Source organism: Tachypleus tridentatus, chromosome 4 (genome assembly GCF_004210375.1).
Source record: "Tachypleus tridentatus isolate NWPU-2018 chromosome 4, ASM421037v1, whole genome shotgun sequence".
In the NCBI taxonomy this organism is placed as follows: Eukaryota; Metazoa; Arthropoda; class Merostomata; order Xiphosura; family Limulidae; genus Tachypleus; species Tachypleus tridentatus.
Genome location: NC_134828.1, coordinates 37449732 through 37470894, shown reverse-complemented (window position 1 = coordinate 37470894; position 21163 = coordinate 37449732). Strand labels below are relative to the sequence as shown.

The 21163-nt window shown below is 35.8% G+C and overlaps 1 protein-coding gene across 3 annotated transcripts in view; it reads right to left on the bottom strand.

Annotated features, from left to right (window-relative positions):
• The window catches only part of LOC143248866 (uncharacterized), a 117046-nt gene that overhangs the window by 75584 nt on the left and 20299 nt on the right, over positions 1–21163 (bottom strand). For all 3 annotated transcript variants that reach the window (XM_076497728.1, XM_076497727.1, XM_076497726.1), the window contains exon 2: positions 12769–12847. Coding sequence is in view for 1 of the 3 variants with exons in the window: in XM_076497726.1 (XP_076353841.1) it covers positions 12769–12847 (79 nt within the window). In the remaining 2 variants the exon portion in view is untranslated. The remainder of the gene's footprint in view (positions 1–12768; positions 12848–21163) is intronic.

Below are 21163 nucleotides of genomic sequence, written 5' to 3'. Positions count from 1 at the left end.
GTATAGCGTTAATGTGATTGAAAAAAATTAAGTGTGTGTTTTGTAGATGTGAATCCCGCAAGGTCCGGCATGGGCAAGCGCGTTAAGGCGTGCGACTCGTAATCCGAGGGTCGCGGGTTCGCATCCCCGTCGCGCCAAACATGCTCGCCCTTTCAGCCGTGGGGGCGTTATAACGTCACGGTCAATCCCACTATTCGTTGGTAAAAGAGTAGCCCAAGAGTTGGCGGTGGGTGGTGATGACTAGCTGCCTTCCCTCTAGTCTTACACTGCTAAATTAGGGACGGCTAGCACAGATAGCCCTCGAGTAGCTTTGTGCGAAATTCAAAAACAAACAAACAATCCCGCAATCGTGTCGTCTACATATCTGTACCAGTATAGTGGTGGATGTAATGCTGTGTTAATTGCTTGTGTTTCAACTTGTGTCATAAAAATATTGGCCAGAACTGATGATACTGGGTTGCCCATGCTTAGGCCATTTGTTTGTATATAGTTGTGGTTGTTGAACATGAAGTTTGTCTTCATCGTGGTGAATTCTATGAGGGTTGCTAATGGATATAGAGTTCTAAGGCTATCTTGCAGACTTCAGCAGTTGAAACTTCTGTAAAGAGGGATATAACATCGAAACTGGTTATTATGGCTTTATGATTAAGTTAAGATTAGACTTGAAATTAAAAGAGTATTTGATGAATTAATCCTGGTGTTTACTCAAAAACCGAAACTAACCACTGGAGACCACGTGGTCTCTGTTTCTCAGTTTCGCTTCTTCAAAAAAGTTTCCAATTTCGCCCCAAGACATACGACACTTAAGATTTCAAAAGAGTTTTGCCAGACAGACATAAAACAGGTCCAAGTTTTCACTACCATTCACTGCTCATCACGGTTAGCGAACAGTAGCGTCAATACACAATTCTGTATTACAATATTTCAAAAACATAAGAGATTTACCTTTTTTCTTCTTTTTTTTTGTTGTACAACATAAAAATATCATAGTTACTACATAATAGCTATAAACAACAAGCCCGAGTATTCGTTTTTTGCACATTTATACACTGTAATAAAGTGCCTAATTAAAAGGTTATTTCACATCGGTAATTTTTTTTATTTTTCTCGTTGCAATATTTTCAATGAGCTATAACCAGTATCTTATGCTAAAACTGTTCACTAATAATAAAATGAATTACATTTGATAAATTTCTTGTATAATAACTTGTATCAAAGTTCAATTCTTTCAAATTAATTTTTAATAAACAAGTAGAAACCTGATATCTTTAAGCTAAAAACCGAAATTAAAATTTCAACTTCGTTTGTTTGGTATTAAACATAAACTGTAATTAACTCTACTTAACACTAACAACTATTCACTGCAAGAGCTGGAAAAAAACAAACACGTCTAGAAAACTTAAGTAAACAACGACCAACGCTTTACTTCTATAGTCAATTTCTTTTGTCAGTTTGTTGGCTCCAATATACGACGCATGACATATTTACGACCGTCTGCGCTTTGTCGACAGGTTTTACTTATAGTCAATGCTGAGAAGAAAAAAAAATCACTTTTCCTTTCAGCAATAACTGCTATGGTTCTGTCCCCCAACGCCACTGTAACAAACTAAAATGGGTGCAGACATTCCTCCAACAAGATTTTTCTCCGACTGCCGCCAGTGCACATATTTTTTGGCAGTTATAAAAATCAAATAAGATGTGTATGGATAAAGTCACACCTTAGAAAACTTAACATTAAACATCTTTTTTGGAAATTTGGCGATATTCTATTGCACTAAATAATTGAATTTTCACGCCTTCAAAACATTCTTGAAAAAAAAATGTCTTTTTTTTTTTCATTTAATTTAGCAAAGCTTACGAGTATTCGTGAATCTAACTCTATCCCATCAGCCCCCCAGTGGCTCAGCGGTATGTCTGCGGACTTACAACGCTAAAAATCGGGTTTCGATACCCATGATGGGCAGAGCACAGATAACCCATTGTGTGGCTTTGTGCTTAATTCAAAACAACTATCCCATCATTTGACAGCTAGCATGTACTATTACAGGTTTTACTTATGCGCCAAATCGGACATCAACTAGTTTCAAATAATCGAGCTATAATGCACCATATTATAAAAATTAAATAAAAGGGGTACATTAATATATAAATAACCAGTGGTCAGTTAAAACAGCCTTATAAATTAACATAACACAAACTGTATCGTTGCCACACTAATATTATATTATTATTATTAAACAATTTATAAAACTCGTTTCAATATTTTGAGATGTTAGCTTCTGGACTGGGTGTTTTATAAGTACTGAACATTAACAAACAAACACAACTTAGCATAATATTTCACGAGAAACGAGCCCATAAATCACTTTGAAATTCAAATTTAAAGTCTAAAGATTACAGTATGTTATGTTATAAATGCTGATTCACATTTTAGACATATGTATACGAATTTATTTCTCTAGCGCATAATGGTTCAGAATAAACTTAACAGATCCACGCTTCAAAATAATATACTCTTAAAAAACAAGAAACGCAAAAGGGATATTTTTATTTTAAAGAGAAATATATGTAATAACGTTACAAGCTCAGTGTATGTGATGTTACACGTGTTAAGGCACTGATTGTCAGACCAAAATGACAATAAAAGTTGTGCACTTTGAAAACGGAGGAAAACATCGGATTTTTCGCCAAAACGCATGCGTGTCCAATAAATTTGTTTGAGAGATCTGCATGTTCTGCAAGTGCAACATGTGCAAAATCCCTATAAAAGTGACGGGTTCTCGGTTTCCATAGCTCAGTGTTAAGCCACCGACACGCAATACAGTTACGCCAAGACTGACTGAAGCACAACGCAACAACGCCATTGGTCGATTGGAAGCAGGCGAATCTCGATCAGATGTTGCCAGAGCTGTGAATGTCCACCCAAGCACCATCACAAGGCTGTGGAATCGTCACCAACAACATGGATCAACTCGTGACCATCCACGATCTGGCAGACCTCGTGTGACCACGCCCGCACAAGATCGCAACATCCGGTTACGTCACCTTCGGGATAGGACCACCACTGCGACGTCTACTGCCTCAACCATACCAGGGCTGCGTAGGATTTCCGATCAGACCGTACGCAACCGTCGACGAGATTCTTAGGCCTCATGTGCAACCCATCATGGTGAACGTGAACGACGTTTTTCAACATGACAACGCCCGTCCTCACACAGCACGACTCACCACTGTCTTCTTGAGACACCACAACATCAACGTTCTTCCCTGGCCCTCCAGATCACCAGATTTAAACCCCATCAAACATCTTTGGGACGAGTTGGACCGACGTCTGCGACGGCGACAACCTCAACGGCAGACTCTACCTCAGCTTGCAGCAGCTTTGCAGGCTAAGTGGACAGCCATTCCACAGGATATGATTCGTCATCTCATCGCTTCCATGGACAGGAGATGCCAAGCCGTTATTGATGCTCACGGGGGGGCATACTCATTATTGACGTTGAGTGACGTTAACCTTCACCTAGTGAGCGTGGACTTCGCCTTTGCAGACTTTGGATGTTCAGCAGTGAATGTGCAAAGTTTCACACATGTCATACAGAAATACCCGGAATAAACTTGTTAACAATTTGTCTCATATTTTGCCTTTTGCGTTTCTTTTTTTGAAGAGTATATTTATAAGAATATTACAACGTAACCATAGACGCAATCCTATAACCTTTAAAGGAGGAAGAGGTCACAGAGAACCTGACCCTCCAGGGTATGAACTTTTCTTACCCAAACACCGACGACATTCTCCTACACAATGAGCGATCTGTGCCCTGCCCATCACGGGTGTCAAAACCCGGTTTATAGAGTCTTAAGTCCACAGATATACCGCTGTGCTGTGCTACTGAGAGACCATATTTTACAAAATCGACAATATACACATCTTAGAATTTCATAGAATACTTTAACGAAGCTATTGTTTCCAACAACATACTGGAAAACTGTGTGTAGAATTTAATAGAAACGTATTTATCTAGATGGCAGTAATAATAAAAAAAAAGTTATAAAAATATGGTTGCAATCAACTGACGCAACGGATCCTTCAAATGCTGAACTTCGGCCATATTACCGTCGTGAGTGCTACAGCTGTTATTGTTCCAGACTGAAACCTTAGTATCATATGTGAAATATATTTGTCATCTGGTTTCTGAATCAACATCCACAAACACGCACGTATCAAAACGTAATGGCAACTTATTCGTCGTCAAGGAAAGACATCACTTCATGTAAACTGGATAAAATAGTAAAATAAAGTGTAGGGGTGAGTGATTATCGAAGTGCTGGTGTTTTGTGTAGCTTAAAGTTTCCACTTTAGTTTATAGGCATCGTTTAAGTAATAAAGCTACAAGTGATTTTTTTTTTTCTTTTGATAAATTTGTTTTAGTTACCTTTATTGTGAAGGTTACGTCCTAATGCGAATATCCTTCTCTAGTTTGTTTTCGAACACACATTCTTGGCTAGGTGCCTTTTGTTTTGATATTTCTTCGGTGAAACCAATATAGACAATACCTTATTGAATGTTAATAAATGTAGGAGTTTAGTTTGAGTACAACTACAGAAGTACAAATGATTAGGATCTGGGCACAGCGATATATCTGCTGACTTAAAACGCTAGAAACTGGGTTTCGATACCTCTGATAGGCAGAGTGCATATATCCCATTGTGTAAATTTTTGCACAACTTCAAACAAACAATCGACAGTGTTGTTGTTTGAGTTAAAACCCAATAACATATGTACCAAAAAAGTTATAAGCAAACCCACAAAACGCACAAAAGGGAGGGTTATTATAATTTTATTACAGTTAAAAATCGAAATGATTCTGCCAAAACATGAATGGTTAGAATCTCCGCCCATCCTATCAAATGTAAGCTTGATAACAGTAATATGGCCTCGAACTACGTATATTACAACAATTACAAAATAAACATTTTCCATTATGCCACATAAATCAGCAAATATGCAATGGTGTGTGTGTGTTTTTTTTCTTATAGCAAAGCCACAATGGGCTATCTGCTGAGTCCACCGAGGAGAATCGAACCCCTGATTTCAGCATTGTAAATCCATAGACATACCGCTGTATGAGCGGGGGGCATATGCAATGGTACGTTATGCTTTACTAGTATGAATAAATGTGTTCTCTGCATTCATTAATTCGTGAGAAAATATAGAGCCGAAATCCAGGCTAGCTTGTCGCTTTATAAAATATCGTTGTTGAACTAGTAAGAGTAAACACGAACGACTGGAAGTTTTCAATAGGATTGTTGTTTGTTTTCAGATAACACCAGTCACCCGCTAGACCTTTACGTAATCAACTGATCCAGATAATACATACTTCGTGAACTGATAAAAACTTTATACCTCAAGACTGCAGCCCATCACAGCTGCTCTATATCAAAATGGTCAATGACGAATAAACACACGCGCCCATCACAAAATAGTGGAGTGTTAAGTAAGATGGTTAAGATGCCTAGCTAACCCAATTCAGCAGTTCACTCGAGTATTGCTCATTCATTTTTTTCTTTTTGCCGCAGCGGTTCATAGAAGGTTCCAAGTTTTTTCTTGTTTTTTTCAAATACAAAATTTTAGCTCATAGCTCCATCATCTCTTGACCGATTTGAGATCTAATTACAGTTTTGGAATCAGGAGGTCAAACTGATATATTTGATCACACCAAAAATCTTATAAATTAATTTATTCTAATCCTTCCAAAACAAGAATTGCAATTTGAGGGTAAACTCGTAGAGATAGTGATTAGGAATAAAATGGAATCGGGTATACACGTGTCCATGTTTGGTAATGTTGGCGCACAAACACACAGTTAACACAAAAGAAGGGAATGAAACGTTTCATTAATTTAAAAGAATTTCAAGTGCCGCGGCTATTGAAGATCCCCTCCTTGTGTTTAACACGTGTCCTAAAAATTGCCTTAAAATAATGTTTGAATAATATTTAGTGAATTATTAACTTTCCACATATTAGAAGTTTAGTAACTGTTGTTCTGTTTAAGAGGGCAAAAAATTTTAAAGTGTGTTTGTTTGTTTGTTTTGAATTTCACGCAAAGCTACACGAAAGCTATTTGCGCTAGCAGTCCCTAATTTGCCTGTGTAAGACTAAAGAGAACGCAGCTAGTCATCACCACTAACCGCCAACTATTGGGCTACTCTTTTACTAACGAATAGTGGGATTGACCATGACATTATAACGCACCCAGGGCTGAAAGGGCGAACAAGTTTTGTGGGATGGGGACTCGTAATCTGAGGGTCACGGGTTCGAATCCCCGTTGTACCAAACATGCTCGCCCTTTCAGTCGTGGGGGCGTTATAATATTTCGGTCAATCTCACTATTCGTTGGTAAAAGAGTAGCCCAAGAGTTGGCAGTAGGTGATGATGACTAGTTGCCTTCCCTCTAGTCTTACACTACTAAATTAGGGACGGCTAACGCAGATATACCTCGTGTAACTTTGCGCGAAATTCAAACCAAACCAAACCAAACTAAAATTTAGTGAAACATTGTCCGTATCACGTTATAAAACGCACAAAGCCGAAGAGCCGAGAGTTAAAGCTGGCGACAATTAGAAAGGTGTCGCATTCTAGCGATAAAAGTTGTTGGAAGTAATGTTTGGACTAAGAAATAAAACCAACATCTAAAAACATTACAATTTTAATAATACGTTATTGACGTTATAGAAAGGTAGATCTAATAAAAACATTACATGCGAACAGCCGTAAAATATTATAATGAACGAGCACTGCAGTTTTTAATTATATTAACTGTCACCGCTCAAGCGACCTATAACAGATCACTATTATTAAACTGTTACCCAGTGTAGCTTTGTAACATTATACAGTTAAAAAAAAGTATTTGAACAGATAAAAAAATTATGTTTTTCATTGTTCTATTGAAATAGAATACATTAAAATAGAGATGCGGTTTTATAATAAAACAATAAACTATTACCTAAGTTGTATAAATTGGAAAGTAACATGTGAAAGCTAATGTTATACTTTGGCATCTTTCCCATAATATTTTTGTCTATTCTTTAAACACACAGCTTTGAGTTCTGCAATAGCTTTTGGTTTCTTATTTTGTTACAGCAGTTTTCGAGTCAATACAAAACATCTCGATAGTATTCAAGTTTGAGAAATCTGATGGTCAATCCATCACTATATTTTTTTTCCAGAAATTCCTTTGGAGACTTGACAGAATGCTTTGGGTCATTATTCTGTTGGAATACAAACTTCCAACCAATAATCCTTCTAGCACAGGATAACAAATCAAAGTGTAAATTTTCTCGATATTTCGTAGCAGTCATTGTTTCTTCTACAATACAGAAGTCACCACTGCCTGCAGAAGAATACCAAGATCACACAATCACACGATCTATACCATATTTAACACTGGGAATGATTAATTTTTGTTTAAATTAACCTTCTCTAGAAATCTGTTTTCTTGGTGAAAAAAACCATAAAATATGGTTGAAGAAATCATCAAATTTCTTCAAGTATTCAGTATAAAATTCCAATCATTTTCTCTTGTATACTATTTTTAAGAAAGGCTTGCATCTTGGTTTTTGCCTATGAACGGGCATTGATCTTATTAATGTATCGATGAATTGTTTGCTCGTAAATTTCTTTACCATTTTTTATCAATTCTTATGCCACGTACTTTGCAATAATCCCAGGATTTTACTCAGCTGCCAAAACATTGTTCTATTGCATTTTGCAGAAATCTAGCTTCGTCTGTTCCACCTGGAGCTAGTTCACAGCAATTCCAGTTCTCCTATATTTGTCAGTAATAACTCGCAAGTACTTTACGATAAACCAAGTCTCCCCACTAGTTTTTGGTAGTTTTTTTTTTCCGTTTTAGTTTAATTGTTTCTCTATCATTTTGAGATCACTGCTATACTTCTTAGTGTTTACAATGTTTCTTACGTTTTTAGATCATAAATTTCCAAGTTATATTTCAGCACATGATTATTATGCACTTAAGTTATTGTCAGGTGATGGTTTTCAATTGTGATGGCTTTCATGGATTAGCAACGAACGAGTTACATCTGCATGCATATCTAAAGACGAAATGTTTATTGTTTGCACCCTAACTTCTCCGAGCCTATGGGCCAATATCAACCAAAAACTTGGGTGTAAAAATTATTAACTGCGGAAAATATTCTAATGGGAGTCAAAATTGAACTTAACCCTATATTTACTTTGTGAGGCCTATTGGTTAATTATTACTCCAAACCTATCGAGTTAATCACAATCTTTGCAGGTTGACGCTTCAGACAATGTTGAGTATTCTAAAGAGATTCAAGGTAAACGTAAGAAAGTTACTGGATTGTTTCTCAAACAACCATACTTTTATCATGATCAAGAAATAAAAACCCTGTAATCAGAGCAGTTTCGAAATGTGAACCTTTCTTCTTCAGGGGTAAACATGGTTAGTAAGATGTAAGGAGTTTGTTCAAGGGTGGGATCACCTAAAAACATGCCCTTCTCTCTGATAATCGGTGGAAATAACAAAAATAATTCTGGTATGATCCTACGAATATAAATACGCAAAATAAACGTATTATGATTCTTAAATTTAATATGCTTTTAGTTCCACAATACATATTTAATCTCTGAAAACGAGTAATGTTTTATCTCCTCTCACCAACAATGAAACAATCAACAACATGAAAGAAGACTTATAAACGTACTTTATTAAAGGATGACAAGTCACTATCATGATAATGCAATTTATAGTTACCTTGTACTGAAACATTTCAGTAAGAAGACAGGTTAATGCAGACAAGGTCACTATCTGATTTTACTTGTTATCATCAATCTCGCCGAGTTATGAAAACCAAAGCTTGCATTCGAAAATATCTTACATTCATTATTTGTGAAACAATAAATTCTCTGTTAGATACTGCAAGTTTGTGTGTATGTGTGTGTGTTTTCTTATAGCAAAGCCACATCGGGCTATCTGCTGAGCCCGCAGGGAGGAATCGAACCCCTGATTTTAGCGTTGTAAATCCGTAGACATACTGCTGTACTTGCAGAGGACATACTGGAAGTTATTCTTGTCAGTCTTATGAAACTCAAAGCTTGAATTCGAAAATATCTTACACTTATTATTTGTGAATCAATAACTCACTATCACATTAAACTACTATAATGAAGACTTGGACTAGTGACTGGCAAAAACCATCGTTTAAGGTTCCAAAGTAAATATGAATAATACCAATAAAATAAAATTCATGCAACAGCTCCTACCACGATGAATCACCAATAAGCTTATAACCCTAGAATATTACGATCTCCACGGATGGACATACACACGTGACCCCCTGTAGGGTTTGGCGTTAAAAAAAAAAAAAACACAAACAATGATAGGCAACCTACACTGGTTCGTAGGCCACATGTGCGATTTTCAAACACTTTCAATAACTGTAAGGCCATTTTTACCAGTAATAAACTAAAGAATATATATTTTTAACAAATATGAGCTACATATAAAATGTATTAAAGATAACGATCACTTTCCAACAGACTTCACTCTCTGTACTGAAGATCTAAAAAAAAAAACGATATACAAAACATAAATCAAAGCTTCCGTTTTTATATCACAGCAGCAATACACCTGGGCTTATCCTGCTTCATCACTTAAAAGATAATTAACTTCGCAAACCACTTGTATTGCTGTGATAAGTTTTTCTTTTTTTCAGGATACAGGGAGAGTTCGAATTAATCTTAGGGTGATAGCGCGTGGTCTCGCTGATTCCTCGCCACCCACTAGAAGTGAAAATGCAGCTAACCATTTTAGCAGTTGTGCCAATTTCAAGCGCTGAATTTTTAGGTAACTTCTGACCCGAAAAAAGTACCTTAATCCAAAATCTTTATAAATGAATAGAGAATTTGAAGCAGTCGAATTAAAATGAATTGTTACAAATTAAATGAAGTGATTAGTTATATGTCATACATTTTAGTAACATCCGAAGTACGTGTGGAAATTTCCAAAAAAATATCTGTGCCACATGCCACAACATGGGATGTTTTGTAAATGACAGGCCTGCCACAGACTGTTCACCTTTGTTTTGACATGAGCATAGCGTTCAAATTAGAGGCAGTTGGTGCCTCACACTATCAGAAAAATTATACTAAAAAAGGTTTCAGAAATGGAATCTAAGTTGAAAAAACAAAGTACAGACGTAATGGAGTCTTCCGTCTTCAAGATCGAATAACGATACTGAACTTATTCTAAGATGGCGTTTAGCCATTTTCACTTAACAACTTTCGACAGCTATACTATCCACGCAATGCGATTAGTGCTTATTTTCACATTTGTTTGAAAGGCAGATGTCACGGCAAAAACACGCCAATGGTAACTGTGTTGTTTTAATTGACCGACGCAAGATTTCTTAATGCGTTTAAAAAAAAAACAGATGTCATTTCAGTGTTTTAATATATTCATCAAAATGTCACCTAAAGCTGGCAAAAAACGTCATTAGAGATTTAAAGGGCCTGTTAATTGGCAATTGTATATTCTTTTGTCACACTTAGCACTCAAGACTGTAGTTTTCAAATTGTAACTATTAACATCCACACATCTCTCACAATGTAGCGTTATCACCAACCGAACCAAAGCAATCTTTGTTACCATTTTTGCACGAATATCTTTATTTTAGGACTCGCCAAAATATGATTTTGACTGTTGATGAGGGTCATAATTTAAAAAGTGTATTGTGGGATTAACACCCACCCCTCGTTTTTCTTTTTTTGGCTCAGAAGCCCATGTTTGGTTAACATATTTAATTGTTTGTTTTTGTTTATTTGTTTTTGAATTTCGCGCAAAGCTAGACAAGGGCTATCTACGCTAGCCGTCCATAATTTAGCAGTGTAAGACGAGAGGGAAGGCAGCTAGTCATCACCATTCACCGTCAACACTTGGGCTACTCTTTTACCAACGAATAGTGGGATTGACCGTCACATTATAAATGTCCCCACAGCTGAAAGGGCGAGCATGTTTGGGGCGACGGGGATTCGAACCCGCGACCCTCAAATTACGAGTTGAACGCCTAAGTCACCTGGCCATGCCGGGCCTAACATACTTGAGCTCAATCACAAATTACCTTCTTGTTTTATGTTGATAAACTGGTTGGGACAAGGCCTTATACGTAGCTAGTTCAGTAACTTATGCAAACCTTATCTATCACATGAACCAGAATTTCGGTGTCTAATATGTCCTTGAAAAGGATTAATTATTACATCAGTAATATATAAAACATATCTGTGGAACACGAGCAAAACAACTGAACAGTTTAAAATATGATTACCATACATGTAGATATTAAAATTACTGAGTGACCTATATACCTAATTTAATTAATCAACACATTAATATGCGATTCGAATGGAAATATGTTAATACTACTCAAAGAACGAAGATGACGTTTCATTCGTAGAGTGGGTAACAAAGTCTACTGTTGTTTGCCACTTACCGGTTATGTCTTTCACACTGTACTTTTCTTGCTTGTTTTTTTGTTAAAAAATCAAACAAATAATTACTGCTACGATAAGCATATACTTTGAAGGATTGAAGTGCGGTAAATAAAATATTACCCTTAGATAACCTAATTTAAACTACATATACACATTGTGAAAACCATTGCCAAATCAAACATTTTATTTGTTCTTTAAAAAATCTTATAGTGAAGCATGCAGAAAGAAAATGTTTTTAAACGAAGACTTCATGAACTGGTTTCGAGTGTGGGCCCCCACAATATCTGTTGATAAAAAAATAGCCCTCTATAAATCTACTTTGTATTCAAGACACATTATATCTAAAAAGAGAGATATATAAGAGAACTGTTAAGCTTAAAAAAGATAACAAAAAACCTTATCTTACTTTAGACTGGTAACTCCCTAATTATGGACCGCTGAGAAACGCCTGAAAGCATTTCCTCCCCGACTAAAAAAATGCAAGGACCAAAAAGCCAGACACAGATTTTGTCGTTTATCATGACCCTTGTGGTTGAAACTTAATACATATATACTACATAAAACTTAACACCGCGTTTGTGTAGAGGTATAATTGTAAAATACAAAAATTCTGTACGAAATTCAATATTTAGTTTAAGACAAAATAAAGTGATAAATGTTACTGATGAACTCGAACATCAATTACTCTATTAAACGCCTGTATCGCTCCCGAAGCGGCGTTAAACATTAAAGCAGGTCATATAACATTCTAGTTAAATGACGTGTGTACCCAGGCCAAAAAAAGGTATTCTAAAAATACTAATATTTGTGCACATATGTTATATTGTATATAACTTGTGTATGTATACAGTGTACAAGACTGTGTGTAAAGTTGTTAGGCCTCATTGCTGATAAAACGAAAATTATATTTGAAACGTATCATGTAGCCTAGTTAAGATGTTTTAACACTGGACCAAAACTTACAGGAAGCTAGAGTTATAATAGGTCTAAAAATGATTTAAATAATTTTGAAATAATTACGTACGGTTAAGATCATGCATGATTGTCTCCTAGGCCTAAGATAAATAAAATATTTAAGCCTTTCAGTGTAATTCACTGCCAGTAACGAGAATAGGCACTAAACATCGGTTATCCAGTACCATTATCATTATAAAAGTTGATTTGAACATAACAATACCCATAAACATTTTGACTGTGACAACAAATTGTCACCTGCTTAGACAAATTACTCCACTCACCTACAGACAGACTCTCCTGGACGGTAAGATACACAAGAAGCTCCATTTTTACATGGATTTGGTGAACATGATACCAAACCTGTAAATATAAATATATTTATTGTTTAGACCTTGACTAAATAATTGAAACAGAAATATTACATAACACACGAAATTAATACTAACGTTCCAGAGGAATATATTTACTTAGTTTAACACTAAAAACCAATTGGTCATGAGTATGATTCAGCGGTTTCCAAACTGCATCTCCTCGTGTGTCGCGAGAGCTTCACAAATTATTAAAAACAAAATTATACGCACAAAATATTGCGTGTGGTAGCAGGGATATTCCATAAATCGAAATAAGCGAGATAAGGTATCGTCAAGGAAAAAGGTTTGGAAATTACCGGTACAGTTAATTCGGTACAATTTTAATGATGTACAGGATATAAATACGTCTTTCAAGCTTCAACACAAAACTTTTATATTAATATTATAAACCTAAGTATTGAACTAGAAATCTAAATAACTCTTAAGGTCGATGTGTAAAATTTATCGTTTACAAAATTTTTCCGAGTCTGGTTTCTGTCACTCTCCAAACGTCGCTTATAAGCCCACCCATGCGTATAATGAATACAGTACGAAGACTCAAGTTTGTTGTTGTTTTTTTCTAAAAACGGCAACAATATATTAACTAAACTCATGAAATACCACCGCTTCCGCTCTGCCGTTATTCACGAACAAGGTTTTAGTTTTGTTCCAATTCACGGATCCAGCTTTCACCTTATTCACAGACGCAACTTTCGCTTTGTTTTTATTTGCGTACAGTTTTCGCCTTGTTCCTATTTATGGACACAGCTATCGCCTTATTCTTATTAACGAAACACTTGCACACGATTATCAGACACGCATTCTAAAGACAAAATTATTGTAACAAGCTATTATCTTACAGCAGCTGTTTTAAGTTCGAAATTCAACCTTGATAGTCTAGTATCAGAACTAATTGTTCAGTTTTCTTGTCATCCAAGCTGTTATATTATATGACAGAACGCTTTTTGTTTTTTGGAAATTCGCTATTTCAAATATATAAATCATCTGGTGATTTGGGCGCTAAATCCACAATCTGTGGGTTATCAAATTTAAACCCGTCACCAAAGATGCTCGCCTCCTTGGAGATGTTATATGTCGGTCAATCCCATTGTTTTTTAGTAAAGTGACCAAATGTTGGTAATTGATGGTATAGACCAGCTAGCTACTTTTCTTCTTGTCAGTTAATTAAAAATTTAATTTAACCTGAAATTTAACGACAAACAATACACAATCTTTGTGGGTCTAAAACAATAAACGTCCACTTTTGGTGTTTTTTTGTTTGTTTTGGTAACTTGTATTATTGTAATTCCATTTATTATAATACATTCATCTGAGTAAACTGATAGAGAATACATAACAAGTTCAAACAGATTATTTTTGGAATACTCTATAAAGTATTGAACATAAATCACTGGTAATTACATAATTATTGCATGGTCATTGCAAATTCATAACTTACATTGTTCAGAAAAAAAGGAAAACTACAAGTTATAGATTTGTTACCACTTTATCACAAACTTTAAATAAATCATTAAACAGAGTATAATGTTTCATATGATAAATCTCTGATACTTATTGTAACGGATTTACTGTTATACATGTATTTGAATGTTACGTTTGTTTCAGTTGAATGCATAAAGCGTATATGGCCAAATATGTATTGCGCAAGTTCCGCCTGTTCTCTACATTTGTAGAAGATTCTCGAGTGTAAGAATCAACAATATATTAGTGCTTTATAAAAGCACTAAATTATCTTCAAATATTGTTGGGCCAAGTGAAATTTTGAGAATTTCGATTAAAGTTTATAAATCTGCACGTAATGAGATAGTAATAGAATATTGTTGGTCAGATAAAGTCAGTATACTGAAAGTCTCAGAAGCTATAATAGCGATAAACGCTTATTAATCGGAAAACTATGAACGTTTATATATTTCGAGCATTATGAACCGTTCAACTTCATGAGAATTAACTTTGAACGTTAGTATTTCTACGAGGACATTAGACACTGTAGTCGGTAAAAAATTACGAGTACTTCAAGCTAGCTACCCACCAAGAGAAGTGTGCCTGTTTATCAACAACATAAAAGCAATTTGTGACTAGTGAACACGCTCGTTAATAAAACTCATTTCCCAACAAGATAGATGACTCAGTATTGTTCTCTCTCTCTGTTTGGGTATATGGGTATTGATGTTTATCTACCTAGGAGAGTCAGGTTTTGTTAACCTCTTCTTCCTTCCTTCAAATTTTGGATTTATAACTGTCAAGCGGCAGTATTGTTAATAAGTAAGTTTGTTTGTTTGTTTTGAATTTCGCGCAAAGCTATACGAAAGCTATTTGTGCTAGCCGCCCCTAATTTAGCAGTGTAAGACTAGAGGGAAAGCAGCTAATAATCACCACCCACCGACAACTCTTGGGCTACACTTTTACCAACGAATAGTGGGATTGACCAACACATTATAACGCCCCCGCGACTAAAAGGGCGAGCATGTTTGGTGCAACGGGGATTCGAACCCGCGACCCTCATATTACGAATCGAGTGCTTTAACATCTGACCATGCCGGGCCTTAAAAGTTTGTAAAACTCTTGTATATAGATCATTATTTGTAATAACCGTTATTATAAATTGTATTGTTTCTATACTAAAATATATTTGTGTTAAGAAAGAAAATCGTGTGCATCAATCTTGTTGGTAAATATCATAAATTTAATATATATCTACATTTAATTAACTTCTAAATTAAACATATAAATTCAGTCATTTTAAATCGTAATACATAACTTACCTAACATAATAAATGTGAGACTCGTCCGGGATAAATTATAATACGTAAAATTTTCAACACATTCTAAAAATGACAGAAAAAACTCGTAACCTGATAAATGAGTAAATAAATGCTACAATTGTTTCAGAAATTATTGTTTTTCGTGTATATTTCACTTAAATTTGTCCCAGACTTAAGTAATCATTATAAAGCATACAGAAAATAAACCCCCTAAATAAGAAGCATAACAGCACAGGCATGACAAGTTAAGGCGTTCGACTCGTAATCTGAGAGTCGCGGGTTCGAATCCCCGTCACACCAAACATGCTTGCTTTATCAGCCGTGGCAGTGTTACAAATATGATGGTCAATCCTACTATTCGTTGGTAAAAGAGTAGCCCAGAGTTAACGGTGAGTAGTGATTAATAGTAGCCCTTCCTCTAGGTTTAGACTGCTTAATTATAGATAGCTACCGCAGACAACCCTCGTGTAGCTTCGCGGGAAAAAACAAAAACAACACCTTTGATTAAACCTGAACTTTCCATTAGTTTACTGATTTGTTGATGGTAGCAACAACAGTATGCATTTCTTGTCATTATAAGTACCTCTGTATGTAGTCTCTGCCAAACCACTTCATTGATAATGAAGTGAATCCTTAATATTTCCATAGCATTTCGCAGTCTCAATAAGAGGTAAAAGCTTTATACGAACATCACAACGTACAGAAGCCATTTGTGATTTATATCAATGGGTTAGTGTTAACTGTTGATATATATACACATGTAACATTTTTACCGAAGATCTTCCACTTCTCGTGCACGCACAAACTAGGCTAGACAATTAACAAGGAAAGTTACTAAGGACACAACCGCTCCCTCTTCTTCGTAATTTATTGCATTAAAAGCGGAGACGCTAACTACACCGTATTTCCTCATTATTTGTTGACAACCAACTAGCAGGGTTACGTTTCTTTCAACTTGTAAAATGCAAGTTCGTTATGCTGACATCTGCACTCACTATCCATGATGCCGGACGGGAGGGACACTCCCACGTGCCTCATCTCCCACAAATGTGAGGTTGATAAAAGGGACGTAATAATAAACACTATAAACCATTATCGTTGCCTGATTACTCGTGGACTAAAACATTTGTTATCGACACGAGTTGCGTTTGGAACCTTCTTTATGGCGAAAAAAAATTTTTTCGATAAACAATTGATAAATATACAAAAGTACAGTATTCTAATTTTTGTGAACGCTAACTGGAGCTCCCACTTCATGTGTTTGTTACAGTGAATATACACAAAACACTTTCTTTCTCCACTTTAATTTTTGAATTTCGCGTAAAGCTACACGAGAGCCATCTGCGCTAGCCTTCCTTAACTTAGCAGTGTAAGACTAGAGGGAAAGCAGCTAGTCATCACCCTCCCTCCAACTGTTGGATTACTTTTCCACCAACGAATAGTGGGATTGACTGTTACATTATAACGCTCCCATGGCTGAAAGAGCGAGCACGTTTGGTTTAAGAGGGTTTGGAACCCGCGACCCTCAGATTACGAGACAAGTGCCCTAACCAACTGGCCATGCTAAGCCTTAAAACCTTAACTTGTACGCATAATATTTCACTTTACGACTTCGTCAGAAGCAATCTCGAACCGATGTAATTTGAGAAAAATATTTTGTGCATTCACTATATTGAACATACATATGTAGTTAGTTGCTCGCCCACTGGTATCATGCTAGAATATTGCCAAGAAGAAATTAATGTGTGTATATGTATAAGAATTGAAACATTTCGATTAATTAATGAGAAAACAGCTTATTCTTGTTAATGTAAATATCTTTACAGCACGAATCAAGAAACACGAAAAGAATGAGTTAAACATTCTATACTAAGGAAAGCTCAACAGGCATTAAGATGGGAAATTGAAACTCAAATTTGAAGCTGTTTCAAAGGCCTATAAACCTGTCACTTGGGTGGCACCACTAAGACTGTTTTCCAAACTGTGTACTGCGTCGCTCCCTAACTCGGCAAAGTATCCGTCGCGCTCCCCCTCTTCAATCTTAAAATAATTTTCTCAAGTGATAATGGCAAAATCTACACTTTATTTACCTGTTTTTGATATTTTAAAACGAAAAACTGTTCGTAACAATTGAATAACTGAGGGAGCGAAATAATGGTTTTGTTACGTTTTCGTCGTCCCTAACTCTGTTGTGTCTAACTTTTGGGCTTTCCCGCCAAACGGCTACGTCGTTCCAGCCAATAGTACCCGTCTCCTAAGAGGGCGCGCCGTACAGTATTTGTCAGACACATTCGTATGTTATGAGAAACGCACGATCTGTTACAGGCGCCATCACACAACTAGAAACTACGAATACGAAAATCCTTTGATTTCACTCAATACGAAACAAAAATGAACACTTGTTTTGAAGAATCTCCTGTACTCTAACATTTTTGGCACTAGCTTTTTTATTTTTTTATCAAAACTATTGGGCAAAGAGAAATTATACAAACAAGCGACCTTATAATTAAAACCTCTGTTTTTACTGCCGGTGTTAATTCCTAAAATTTGAATTTATTAAAAAACTTAAGCGTATATGAAAAAAAAGTTTAATATTTAACCAACTTTCATACAAAAGAAATCAATTCATGTTAAACCTGTTTTTCCGAATACTGATGTTAAGAGTCTTTACTATCCTAGCCCGGCACGAGCGCTCTCTGCGCTAAATTCAAAACAAAACAAACTTTAACTATCCTATAATTAAAACCAAAATACACTACTTGTTCAAGCGGTTATAGTATTAACCGTATAATATCCTCCACAGAGATGTGTACCTGAAATAGGAGAAAAGCGAACTGCCCTTATGGAACCTGAGGACAGGACATCGATCACAGTACGGTGTTTTGAAACTGAAGCGACATCGACTGTTCCAGAGCTACAAGCCCAAAGTATAGAAGCTTCCTTCTAGTTTAACAAAAATGCCCCTCCCGCCAGACGAGTTTCCAATGCTGGTAGTGGACAGAACACAGATAGTTCACTGTGTAGTTTTGTGAATAGCAACAAACGGGTAAAAGTAAAACAAAAATTTACACAAGTCTACGAAACGATCCTTTACTTGTTAAACCACTATATGTGAATACAGCGAGTTATTCGCATATAAAGCGTTTTCATGGTGCACGAATCTAAAAACGGATACTTAGTACTTATCAACCATAAAACCAATGCCAAACAGAAAAATATGAACAATTATAAAATAATTTTTGAGGCATCCTGGCTGTATTCGACTAATACTTATCATCCATAACATTTTCCAAATACATGACAAACAGTTGTATTTCCCCAAATTATTTTTAAAGCACCAAAGACGTATATCATAGGAAAGGATTTTTATTTGTAAATATATATACACACACTACATTCGTATAAAATATCCACGAATGAATGCAACAGGACTCTGCCAAGCAATCCTCAGATGGCGAATTTAGAAACCTGAAAATCCTAAAATTGTCTATATCCCTGCTTGGGACCTGCAAGAAGGTATCTTTGTACCAAATCCTAGCTAAGTTGGTTAACATACACATTAATAGTTCGCTAAAACCCCAAATTTTGCTTTCCTCGTTAAAAATACTAAAAGAAAAAATTTCAAAAATTGTCCATAGCTCTGTTTGGGGTCTGCAAAGAATGTCTTTATACTAAATCTCATCTAAAGTAGTCGATATATGGCTAGGTAATTGACCAAAACCTTTAAAACTATGGATCTTATTTAAACCATTTGATCACCCTAAATTTATCAAAAATGGGTATATTTAACATTTTTGTACGCTTGTTTGTTTGTTAATTTCGCACAAAGTTACACGACGGCTATCTGCGCCGTCCCTAATTTAGCAGTATAAAACTAGAAGGAAGACAGCTAGTCATCACCATGTATCGCCAACTCTTGGGCTACTCTTTTACCAACGAATAGTGGGATTGACCGTGACAATATAACGCCCCCACGGCTAAAAGGGTGAGCATGTTTAGTGTTACTGGTATTCGAACCGTGATCCTCAGATTACGAGTCGAGCTCCTTAGCCACCTGGCCATACCGGGCATCACTTTTGTATGCATATGCATGAGACCTGTAAAAAGTATATTTGCACCACATCCCTTGTAAATTGACCGAAATACTGCGGTAATTGTCAAAACTCCTAAAATTATGCTTTCTGTGGCACACTTACCTCTTCCGTTAATAAACACACATTTATTATATCAATGTGTTAGATGCATGAATATTTGCATTTGTCAATTTTTTTTATCTTGATTGCTGTAAATATACCAGCATAAAATCCTAAGATATCAAATTTTGGGGTTGTTTGACTTTAGACCACATAAAATCAAGTTAAAATATCTAAATAAAAAAGGAAATATTTTTGGGCTTACTGGATCAAGGTAAAACTCTGCAAAGTTTCAAGTTAGTCCGTCGAAAAATAAAGAAATGTTGATCGACTGAAAAAGTATTTGAAAGGAGAAGATGCAATAGAAAAACAGTATGTCCCTGCAGACATAGGCACCATTCAAGCAAGTGCCATTTCTGCATGTCCTTCAAATCAATGTTGGATTATTTTCCATGCCGCATAACATACAACTCATTCTATATCTGGATGTTCAAAATAATAGTCAAATGATGCTACAGAATGTGCATTGCCACACGAGAAAAACAAAACTGATGATTGTATCAAAAATACTGATTTGTCTGTTTGCTAACCCTAACCCTACTTTCGCTCAGCAAATTTCGTTTGTTTTTTTTTTTGTTCCGTCTTAACTGGTTTGTGTTTATTCAACCATGAAATTTATGTGAAAGTTATCCCTACATGCAGTTTACGTGCGTCGAAGCGGGTATTTATTGACGTGAAGAAATAAAACTCGGTTCGCATCGGTTTTGCGATGGTTCCGCTAAAAGCACAAGTGCGTATAGCAATACAATTTTGGTTCGATCCCTACAATGTAGCTGTGTGTTACAGAGTATTCTGTTTAGAAAAGACAGAAAAAACACACACACATATAGATACAAAACCAGTATTCTAAAAATTGTGTCATTAAAAAAAGTCTACCCTACCTAACTTGGTGATTGTTTATTTTTTAATTGCGCATAAAGCTACATGAAAGATATCTGCGAATAGTAGGATTGACCGAAACATTATACCCACCCCACGGTTGAGAAGGCGACCATTTTTGGTGTGAAGGGGATTCGAACCCGCGACCCTAGGATTACGAGTCAAGTGCCTTAACCACCTGGCCATGCCGGGCCGCTAACTTACCGAAATTAATAACTTTTGTATTTGAATATAAATTAGATAAGCCCCATATTATACAAACATAGCTACGGGATTAAAAACTAGCGCACCTAATCATATAAATATATAAATAGACAAATATCTAACGTAACTACAAAATATTAAAAATATTAGATAAATTGTTATATCATTCAAAAGTATACTTAATTTTACTGTGGTACCACAACGTACTAATTACGTTGTAGTACTATAACATACATCATTGCAAAGATTTTAATTATAATACTATAC